Source organism: Rattus norvegicus, chromosome 14 (assembly GCF_036323735.1).
Source record: "Rattus norvegicus strain BN/NHsdMcwi chromosome 14, GRCr8, whole genome shotgun sequence".
Lineage (NCBI taxonomy): Eukaryota > Metazoa > Chordata > Mammalia > Rodentia > Muridae > Rattus > Rattus norvegicus.
In genome coordinates, this window is record NC_086032.1 from 21,239,080 (window position 1) to 21,251,080 (window position 12,001).

At 38.2% G+C, this 12,001-nt stretch overlaps 1 protein-coding gene across 1 annotated transcript in view; it reads left to right on the forward strand.

The window, feature by feature from the left end:
- Ugt2b35 (UDP glucuronosyltransferase 2 family, polypeptide B35) overlaps positions 1-6,814 on the forward strand; it is a 37,505-nt gene extending 30,691 nt beyond the window's left edge. Inside the window, exon 6 of the mRNA NM_001004271.1 lies at positions 6,280-6,814. Within this exon, the coding sequence (NP_001004271.1) occupies positions 6,280-6,559 (280 nt within the window). The 3' untranslated portion in view covers positions 6,560-6,814. The remainder of the gene's footprint in view (positions 1-6,279) is intronic.
- The last annotated feature ends 5,187 nt before the right edge of the window (positions 6,815-12,001 follow it).

Below are 12,001 nucleotides of genomic sequence, written 5' to 3' on the forward strand. Positions count from 1 at the left end.
TCTTGCTTTTCTGGTGTGTTTGAATATTCAATGTTTCCTTTGGTGGGAGAACTGGGCTCTGATGATGCCATGTAGTCTTGGTTTCTGTTGCTTTGGTGCCGGCACTTGCCTCTCGACATCTAGTTGTCTCTGAAGTTACTTGTTTTACTATTTCTGACAGTGGCTTGACCTTCCTATAGGCCTGTGTGTCAGGAGTGCTGTAGACCTGTTTTCCTATTTTCTTTCAGCCAGTTATGGGAACAGAGTGTTCTTCTCTCAGACCTGATGTCGTTCCTGTCCACTGCCTTTCAGCTGTCCCTGTGGGTGGGAACCAGAAGGGCCTGCGCCTCCTTCTACTGGGTCCCTGTGCACAGGGGTTCCAGACGGTGCTAGGTGTTTTCCTTTAGAGTCAGAAATGTGAACAGAGAGTAGTCTCCTCTTGTTTCCCAGGCGTGTCTACCCCTATAAAAGTCCAGATCTTCCTCCCAGGGGATTTGGGTGCAGGGAGCTGTTTGACCAGGTCCTTTCAGATCTGGGAGCACTCTGGTCCACAGGGCTCCTGCAGCTTTACTGCAGCAATCTTCCTGTGCCCAGAAACCCTATACAATTTCTTCTTGGGCCAAGGATGTGGACAAGGGTGGGCAGAAGTGACAATTTTTGCTGCCCTGCAATCTCAGGATTGCTGCAGTTCTGGGCACTCTGCTCTCTCTCCCATGGGGTTTGGGAACAGGGAGCTGTGGACCAGGATCAGCAAGGTACAGGCGCCAGTTAGAAACTGGAAGTCCATGATCATTTTTATACATGATTGGAATAGTCAATAGCATCATTCTTTGGGCTTTATCAACATCCTTCTTGTTATTTTCTCCATTTCCCTCCTCTCATTCCCCTCTCTCTTCCCCTCTTTCCATTTCCCTAATCAGATCCCTTGAATTCTGCCATCTGCCTTTGCCATCTTCACACCTTTTTCTGTATTTACCTCCTTCCCCATCACTAAGAAGCCTCCTTTCATTCCATTCCTCCATCAGATACATTTAATCTTAAATGTAAATAACTATAAAATATGTATACTAAGAAATGAGGATGATTTAATGAGAAGAAATATGTAATTTTGTACTTTATAAACAGTAGGAGGGTAAGTTATCACCATTGTAATTATTACTTGTGCACAACATAAATTGATATTTAGGGCCATAACCCATGTCTCTGATTCACATTTCTCTTTGTTCTCATCAATAATCTTTCCAACAATAGAATCAAATGCACCTCCATCTTCAGTGTGAAATGTTGACTATTCTAACTTCTTTTTCTTTTAATTGGCATTTTATTTTTATTTTTTAATTATTTTATTCACATTCCTAATGTTGTCTCACCACCTAGTCTCCACATAGTTTGTAAACCCATTTCCCTTCCCCTTTGCCTCTGAGAGGATGCTTCATTACCCACTCACCAGCCCACCCCCTCCATGCACCCTTACCCTGACATGCTCCTCCCCTGAAGTATCAGGTCTCTACAGGATTAGGCCCATCTGTTCCCACTAAAGCCAAATGAGGCAGTCCTCTACTACACATGTGCCAGCAGTTACATACCAGCCAATGTATGCTCTTTTGTTGGAGGCTTAGTCTCTGTAAGTTCCGAGGGGTCCAAGTTAGTTGATACTGCTGTTGCCATCTCTTTAAGCTCCTTCAATCTTTCATCTAACTTTTCCTTAGGGGTCCCCATTCTCAGTCAGCAGCTGATAGACCATCTTGGAGCATGGCCACAGAGGCTCCTATCTGCAAGCACAACATAGCTTCTTTAATAGTGTTAGGGTTTGGTTTCTGTCATGGAATGGATACCAAGTTGGGCTAGTAACTGGATGGTCATTCCTTCAGTCTCTGCTCCAATTTTGTCCCTGTAACTTTTTAGACAGGAACAATTCTGGGTCAAAAATGTGGAAGGTTGATTGGTGACTCCATTTGTCCATTAAGGGTCCTGTCTACCTACTGGAGGTGGAATCTTCAGGTTCTGCCTCATCATTGTTCAGCATTTTGGCTAAGTCATTCTCACTGAATACTTGGTGCTTTTCAAATCCTAGGTCTCAGGGACTTTCTAGAGGTTCGCTCCAACCCCCATCCCCCACAGCTGTATATTTCCATTCATTTACTTGGCCCTTTGGGTTTCTTTTCTGTCTTGCTTCATACCCCTCCCCTCTTCAATACAGGTCCCTCCCTCCCTTTGCCTCCTGTGATTATTTCCTTCCCTCTACTAAGTAGCACCTTAGATGCTATGAGATGGTTTAGATGGTTTATCTGATCTTGTTTTAACTCTGGTACCTGGTATCTGTCTAGAAAAATCATCTATTTAATATATGTTTTCCAATTTTGTAAAAGGATCTAAAGTTTTTTTTAAATCTCTTCAGGTTCTATTGATATGTCTCCCTTTTCATTTCTGATTTTGTAAATTTGGATTCTGACTCCGTGTCCCTTAGTTTGGCTAAAGATTTATCTATCTTGTTTATTTTCTCAAAGAACCAGCTCTTGGTTTTGTTGATTCTTTGTATTATTCTCTGTGTTTCTAATTGATTGATTTCAGCTCCAAATTTGGCTATGTCCTTCCCTCTAGTCCTCTTGTTTGTTTCTTTTTGTTCTAGAAATTTCAGGTGTTTTGTTTAATTACTAGGATAAGATTTCTCTAATTTCTTTATAAAGGCACTTACTGCTGTGAATTTTCATTTTAGCAATGTTTGCATTATGTTCCATAAATTTGAGTAAGATGTGTCTTCATTTACATTGAATTTCATAAAGTTTTTTATTTCTTTCTCTATTTTTTCCCTGACCAAGTTGTCATTGAGCAGAGAGCTGTTTGGATACCATGAGTATTTGGGCTTTCTGTTGATTTTGTTGTTATTGACGTTCAGCCTAAGCCCATGGTGATCTGTTTGAATGCATGGGATTATTTCAATCTTCTTGTAACTACTGAGGTTTGTTTTGTGTCTGATTCCATGATCAATTTTGGAGTAGGTTCTATGAGGTACTTAGAAAAAGGCATATTCTTTTGCTTTGGGATGAATGCTTTGTAAGTATCTGTTAAATCCATTTAGTTCATAACTTCTGTTAATTGCACTGTGTCTCTTTCTAGTTTGTGTTTCAATGACTGGATCTGTTGGTAAGAGTTGGGTGTTGAGATTTCCTACTATTTTTGCTCAATGTGTGTTTTGAACTTTGGTAAAGTTTCTTATGTGAATGTGGATGTCTTTGCATTTGGGGCATAGATGTTCAGAGCAGAGACTTTATCTTGGTGGAATTTTCCTTTGATGAGTATGAAGTGTGCCTCCCCATCTCCTTTGATTACTTTCATTGTATATTAGAATGGCTACTCCAGATTGTTACTTGGGAACATTTGCTTGGAAATTTTGTTTCCAGCATTTTATTCTGAGGAAATGCCTATCTTTGTTGGTGAGGTTTGTTTCTTGTATGGATCAAAATTATGGATCTTGTCTGTATATTTGTTAGCCTGTATTTTTGTGTTGGGAAATTGAGTCCATTGGTTTAGAGATATATTAAAGATGAGTAACTGTTAGTTCTTGATATTTTTGGTTGGATGTGCTATTTGTGCACTAATTTCTTCTCTTGTATTTGTTGTGAGATGATTAATATCTTAATGTTTTCTTGGATATATTTACCTTCCTCGTACTGGAGTTTCACTTCTAGTATCTTGTGTGGGGTTGTATTAGTAAAAAGATATTGTTTGAATTTGGTTTTGCCATGAATATCTGGGTTTCTACATCAATGGTGATTGAGGATTTTGCCAGGTATCATTTTCTGGGCTGACATCTGTGGTTTCTAGGGGTCTATGGTATCTTTCCAGGATCTTCTTGCTTTTAGCCATCTCCCTTGAGCAGTCTGATATAATTCTGATAGGTCTGCCTTAATATGTTGTTTGGCTTTTTTCCTATGTTACAGCTTTTAATATTTTTTCTTTGTTCTTTACATATAATGTTTTGACTGTTATGTGGCAGGAGGAATTCCCTTTCTGGTTCAATCTATTTGGTATTCTGTAGGCTTCTTGCATGTGGATGGTCATCCTTTTCTTTACTTTAGGAAAGTTTTCTTCTATGATTTTGTTGATAATGTTTCTGGCCATTTGAACTGGTAATCTTCATCCTCTTCTATTCCTATTATTCTTAGGTTTCATCTTTTCATTGTGTCCCAAATTTCCTGGATGTTTTGGCTAGGAACTTTTTCATTTTGTATTTTCTTTAACTGATGGGTCAATATCTTCTATAGTATCTTCTATGCCTGAGATTCTCTCCTCTATCAGTTGTATTCTGTTGGTCATACTTATATCTGTAGCTCCTAATCTCTTTCATAGGTTTTCTATCTCCAGGGTTGCCTCTATTTGTTATTTCTTTATTTTTTCTATTTTCTTTCTAAGATCCAGAAGCATTTTGTTAAAATTCTTTACTTGTTTGATTTTATTTTCCTGTATTTCTTTAAGGGATTTTTTTGTTTCCTTTTTAAGGGCTTCTACCTTTTTATGTTTTTCTGTATTTCTCTAAGGGAATTCTTTTGATCCTCCTTAAAGGACTCTAACATCTTCATGAGATGGGATTTTCTGTCAGAATCTTGCTCTTCAGGTGTCGTAGGGTAGCCAGGGTTTGCACTTGTAGGAGAACTGGGTCCTGATGATGACAAACTACATTGGCTTATGTTGCTTATATTCTTGTCCTTGCATTTTACCATGTTTATCTTTGATGTTAATAGACCTGAGTGTTTTGATTGGAGCAGGCATCCTTGGAAGCATGTAGATCTCTGTGACCTGGGTCAGAGCAGGCATTCTGGGAGTCAGGCAGTGCTGTTGCTTGTTAGGACAGGCCTCCTATGTTCTTGGTTAGAGCAGGCCTCCTGTCTCCCTGTGTTCCTGGTTAGCTCAGAAGTCCTGGGAGACAGGCAGGCTTTGGGGTCTGAGTGGTGGCATATTCATCTTTCTTCCTGTTTAGGATAGACCTGTTTTAGCTCCTTCAATCCTTTCTCTAACACCTCCAATGGGGACCCCATTCTCAGTTCAGTGGTAAGCTGAGAGCATTCGCCTCTGTATTTGTCATTCTCTGGCAAAGCATCCAAAGAGTACACATGGACAGACCCATGGCTCCAGCAGCATATGTAGCAGAGTTTGGCACCAACAGGAAGAGAAGCCCTTGAACCTGCCAAGGCTGGACCCCTCCCCCAATGTAGAGGAATATCACGGTGGGGAGACAGGAAGGGGTGAGTGGTTGGGTGGGGAAACACCCTCATAAAAGAAGGGGGAGTAAGGATGGGATAGGGGGGTTATAGACAGGAAACTGGGAAAGGGGATAATATTTGAAATGTAAATTTTAACCCCCCCAAAGCCAGACCTCCTGAGAGATAGGTAGGTTGTGGCTTCCCATGGGGATGCAGGCAGGCTAATTTGCCATGGGTTCAGGTGGAGACATACACCAGAAAGTGGGTAGGACTCTGGCAGAGCATGGTAGATCACACATCTGCAGGACTCTGTGGGTGGGGGATCCTTCTGGCGTGGGTATTGGCATGGGGATCTCACCTGTATCCCAGGTTAGGGCAGACCTCCTGTGAGACAGGCATGGTGTAGGGTCCTGAGGGCAGGGAGCAAGGAGTCAGGTAGAGGTGCAGAACCACTTTTACTTCTAAAATGACAATGCTAACCAAAAAATGAAGATTATCAATGATAATAATCACAAGAGTAAGCTGTACATGACGGGTAAACCATGCACAGTGAAAGATGATTTTTCCATACAGGTATATGAATAAATAAAAATAGCCGATTGTAACAAACAATCTGAGGTAAATTCATGCCTATCTGCTACACCTGAAAGGGGCACAAAAGCATAATCCATGAACACTTCTATGTTTTTAAAGAAACTGAGGGTACAAGACTCTTGTTTTCATGGAGTTTTCTCACAAATGCTCGGAAATCTCATCACAAGATTCTATTCTTGGACCATAATCTGACACTAGATAACTGAAGTTTCATATACTCAAATAAAAATATCTCATCTTGATAATTTCTGAATTTATGATTTAACTGTCTATAAACTGTAATTTAAAATATTTGACCTTTTCCAACTTTTGGCTTTATATGCTTCCATCCTGTTTTCTCAAGAAGTTTAGATATTCTTACTAACATCTTTTTAGGCATGAATATAAAACATAATTTATTTTTGTTCTAAGTTTGTATAATCATCTTTACTACCTACACAAAAATTTATAACTGTGTTCTTGATTCATTCTGTGATTTTTATAATAGCCATTTTATCTCATACAGTTATAAAAAGAATGCTATGTGGTTGTCAACCATTCACCATGACCAGCCTACGAAGCCACTGGACAGAGCTGTCTTCTGGATTGAGTTTGTCATGCGCCACAAAGGGGCCAAGCACCTGAGATCACTTGGACATAACCTTCCCTGGTACCAGTACCACTCTCTGGATGTGATTGGATTCCTGCTCACCTGTGTGGCAGTCACTGTAGTCCTTGCTCTAAAGTGCTTTTTATTTGTTTATCGATTCTTTGTAAAGAAGGAAAAGAAAACAAAGAATGAGTAGAGCTCAATGATAATGCATCACATGAATGAAATTTGTTCATCATTTTAAGTTATGAACCACCTTCTAAAAACTCATTAATAACTTTACAGAAGCATAGCTTCTTTGTAATTTTGTACCATGTAAAAAGACATATAATTCTGAGGCTTCTGATATGTGACCAAAGAATCCCATCATTTATTTTAATTTTCAAACTATTCAATGTAAAACAATTTGCCTGTGTAGAAAAATATATAAATAAAGATTTAATTGAAAGAGTCTTAGTACCCTTCCAATATTTGAATATTTTCCCTTTGTCTCTTGTTTCAAGATGAATTCTATAGCTGACATGCATCTCCAAAGTAAAAAAGAAAAAATTGCTTATCCAAACTCTCTAAGTACACACACACACACACAGAGAGAGAGAGAGAGAGAGAGAGAGAGAAAGAGAGAGAGAAACAGACAGACAGACAGACACATACACACAAATATATAAATATATATTAGGAAAATTCCAATAGTGAAAACTTACTGGAGTTAAGCAAATACATATGTCCATCATCATTATTCTTTTATTTTGAAAACATTCCAATTTGGATATTCTTTCCTGGAAATGACTATTTCTCTCCTACTCTCAGTGTTCCTTAGGTGTCTATGATAATTTTTGTGTAGAGTAGGGGCCAGGGTGAGATTGACCTTTTTTTCATACTGACATGAATATTGGTGTCATCCTTATTCAGATCTTGTTTAGGCACCCATGTTTTTGATACTTCATGAATGTAACTTTCCTGATGGTTCTCATAAATGCAACTTCACAGAAGATAGCTTGACTCTGTAACCCTTATAATCTTTCTATCCCTTATTCTATGATAGTTCACAGGTAGGAAACAGAAGTTAATTATTTTAGACCTTCCAGCATCACCATACCCTCTCTATATAAATCCACAAATGAAAATCCACAAGAGAAAAAGTGTTAGTGTGTCCATTATGGCTGATACATACATTAATCAAAGCTTAATAAGAATGTCATTTATTGGATGGAACTAGAAAATATCATCCTGAGTGGGGTAACCCAATCCCAAAAAAAAAAAAAAAAAACAGTATGCACTCACTGATAAGTGGAGATTAGCCCCAAAGCACAGAATACCCAAGATATAATTCACAGACCACATGAAGTCAAGAAGAAGGAGGACTAAAGTACGGATGATTCAGTCTTTCTTAGGAGGGGTAAAAAAAACTATTCATAGGGTGAGATATGGAGGCAAAGTTTGGAGCAGAGAACAAAAGAATGTCTATTCAGAGCATGCCCCACCTGGGGATCCAGCCACCAAACCCAGACAATATTGCTGAAGCCAAGAAGTACATGCTGACAGGTGCCTGGTAAACCTGTCTCCTGAGAGGCTCTGCCAGAGCATGACAAATACAGAGGCAAATGCTTTCAGCCAACTACTGAACTGAGAACGGGGTCCACATTTGTGGAGATAAAGGATTGAAGGAGCTGAAGGGGTTAGCAACCCTATAAGAACAATACCAACCAACCAGAGCTCCCAGGGACTAAACCACCATTCAAAAGGTACACATGGACAGACCAATGGCTCCAGCTGCATATGTAGCAGAGGATGGTCTTCTTGGGCACCGATGGAAGGAGAAGCCCTTGGTCCTGCCAAGGCTGGATCCCCCAGTGTAGGGGAATATCAGGGTAGAGAGGTGGGAAACGGTGGGGGAAAGAGAAAAACATTTGAAATGTAAATAAAAATATCCCATGAATTTGTAACAAATTTATAGTAACTAATATTAGTGATTACCTTAATAAGGATTTTGTATTCTGATTTCTTTCTATACATATTATTTCTCTGTCCATGGGGAGTTTTTGGTTGGGTTTATTTTTGCATCAGTAAGAAAGGATGACTTTGCTATTTCTTTAAATATGAAACTGAAGTCATGAGTCATGATAGAATCTGAGAGTGACCAACAAAAGCGGTCAATCAATGTTGAATAAATATTGAATTAAAATCCAGTTTTCTTTCCTGCCTTGATAATTTAGTTCCTGGATAAGACACACACAACCTTTGTACTTATAAGCCATCTTAATCAGCACAAGAACTGAAGTGAAACAAAGACTGCAATTTAGCAAGAATCTCGGCACATTACCAAAATGGACTTGATCCAAGGAAATACTCACTGTAAGCATGAGGAGGCAGAAAAGCAAGAAGTACAGAGACTGAAATCACCACATCAACTCTGTAATGCAATTCCCAGTGAAAAATGCATTCACCAAAATCTTTTAATCCTCATCAAAGTTACGAAGAAAAAAATTTTCTCTTGTCTTTTTAAGATAAGGCATTTTGTCTTGAATGTCTTCTCTCCCTACACTTATAACATTTGCTCTCTTATTTCTACCAGGAGTCCTTCTCCAGTCTTACCCTGCTTGAGATTTTTGCTTGAGGATTTGAACCTTGAGTTCCTGCACACCTCACCCCTCATTAATCTGATATATGCTTGTCAACAATATGTTAGCTGCTTCCATTTGATTTCTTATAAAGACCTGTTAGGACTCTCTCAAAAATTCTTTTAATTTCCTGTCCTTCCAGCCTTGGGGAGTTTTTTTCACTAGGATATTCTGTGAAAAATTGACATACCCTGTCATTGTTTATCGGTCCTTTTTTTCTTCAGGTTTGTCTCCCAAGTACTAGAGTGAGTTCACTTGAGGACAATCCTAAGAAAATTTATTCTTATTGTTATCAGATGTTTTATACTTCCCCTTATCCAAGACAAAGCCTGGTTTCTTATCCCTATCTCATCTGTGTTAGAACATGTGATGATAATACCTGGATTCCAATCTTATCATATATGGTGTTCTATTTCATTTATGCCATATGACATCTTTCATCCTGAATATCCTATGCAATATGAAGTCCTATCTTGTACCATAGGAAGGTGTCCTCCAGAGTCAGCCCCTTAGGATTGATTCACAGGAAGGTTTCTTGCATTCTACTCCAATCCCTTTCTCAGTCTTGGGTCAGGTGCCTCAGGGGAGAATGAAAGCACACACTATGTCTCTCCACTCACTTGGGGTTTGATTACAAATCTCAATCACAGTCACACAACCTCTGTGATGTCCAAACTATCAAATCAGTGTTTTCCATTTTCAATATAAAATTGAATCAGCGTGGTTTTTATAGTTTCAGAACTTCAATACATCATGTTGGGGGAAGGTGTCACAGAGAAGTGCAGTTCTGGTTATGGTGGCCACAAGCAAAGATGGAGAATTTCTGCATTATCTCCTTTTTGACTGGTATTTCATACTCTCAGTCCAATAAATAGTGGACTCCAAATTCAGCTTTAAGTATGCCCTTCTTTTTGTTAGTCCTTCCTTGAAGTATCCATGAGTATACTTTGATGGTTTTTTGGGCACTTCTCAACCTGATCGAATTAAGACTAAAGATAAAACATTAAACATTGAATTCTTTCTCTCATCCATTTAACATTAAACACATCTGAAACTATAATGAACTATTCCTAAACATTATGGAATGTCATTTTAACAATGGAAAATAAATGCAGTTGTTGTCCAACATCATTCATAGTCTCAAGAGTTTCAGCAGTAATTAAAACTTAAGTTGAAATCTCTTCTGAGACTGGGAGAACAATTTTAGGTTTGAAACTGTATAAAATAAAAAAAAGATAAATTTAGAATCTTGCAACACCACCCACATATACTCAATTTCATCATATAATGATGGTGTGAGAGTTGTCAGATAGTATAAATTAGCAAACTTCTAAGATACAATGACAGAATTGCATAAAAGTGGAGTTGTTTATGCTATGATGTGGGTAGTGGGGTTCGAACTTTGGTCCTCTAGAAGAATAGGCAGTGCTCATACTAGTAATTGCTCTTGCCACATAGTACTTGATTGTTTCATGTGTATGGGAGTTTGTATCCATGCCCAGTGTTAGCTCCCCTAGACTGGAAAAGAGAGAGTTATGAGGTACTTTGGGTTGCTTGGAGGGTACTTTAGGTCTTTTAGCAAAAAGGCCAGTAATCTTATCTTCCGAGACTTCTGCCCAGCATGGTATTATATTTACTTAAAAGGTATATGTTAACAAGTACAATTTTGCTAGAAAAACTCTCAAAAGCAATGTGGGATGATATCAGACAAATTTTAGTTGATTTAGTGGATGAGTAAGATACATTCTAGAAAATATTATATAACTGATTTGTATCACATAGTATATTCTTGATACACAATTGGGACTATATTTATATGGCTTATATATTGGAGAAAATTGTTTGTATGTTTCTTTAAAAGCTACTCATAGGTAAAGATAGATAGAATGCACCTGTTCTAAATCCAAATATCTACCAAGCCAAGTGTCTTTAGAGGCAGATAAAATCAGCCTATTTTGAGAAATATACCTATATTTTTGTATGAATAAAAGAGATGCAAGAGTATGAAGTAAGTTTTAGTAAAATAAAATCATGCATATAGAACCCCCAGTGAACATGATTGTTGGGAGGAGGGTGGTAATGGGTGGGGAGAATGGGGAGGGGAACACCCATAGAGAAGGGGAGGGGGATGTGGTCCGGGAAACCGGGAAAGGGAATAACAATCGAAATGTAAATAAGAAATACTCAATTTAATAAAGAAAAAACAAAGAAATGACTGTCTTTAGTTATCATGGTAATGCAGAGCAAGACAACCCTGAAATTCTACCTTATACCAATCAGAATGGCTAATATCAAAAACTCTAGTGCTAGCACATGTTAGCAAATGGAGAAAGAGGAACACTTTCCCATTCCTGCTAGGATTGCAAACTGGAACAACCACTCTGAAAATCAATACAGAGGGTCCTAAGGGCACTGGAAATAGATATGTCTGAAGGCAGAAGCCTGACAAATACAAATGCAAATGTACACAGCCAAACATTGAACTGAGCATGGGGACCATAATGGAGAAGTTAGGGCAAAGACTGTAAAAGATGAAGAGGTTTGCAACAGTATTAACCAACTAGACTTCCCCCAAAGCACTTAGGGATTAAACCACAAAAAAAATCATGCATATAATAGAATTTACTGCAATACCTAAGTGTATATCATATTTTAGTATACTGTAAGATAGTGTGTTATAAAGCCTCAATCTGTAGCAGTTATAATGGAGTAAATATGTCATAAATGATAAAAATGTTTTGATCTGATGTAATTTTGGAAATTACATTTCAACACAGATATGAAAGTAAAACTTTAGATCGGGTGCATCTAGAACGAACTGGAAAAATTGTGTTGAGTCATGGTCATAGGTACTAACCTTTAGATTACAGCCCTAGTGATATGATATGATTTAATACCATAACATTATGTTTCTGATTATATCCAACTGTCTAAGAGGTTGAGATGTTTTAATACAGCAGCACAATTAAGTAACACATAATTGCCTTATAATTCATATTTTGTAAGGAAATATGTCA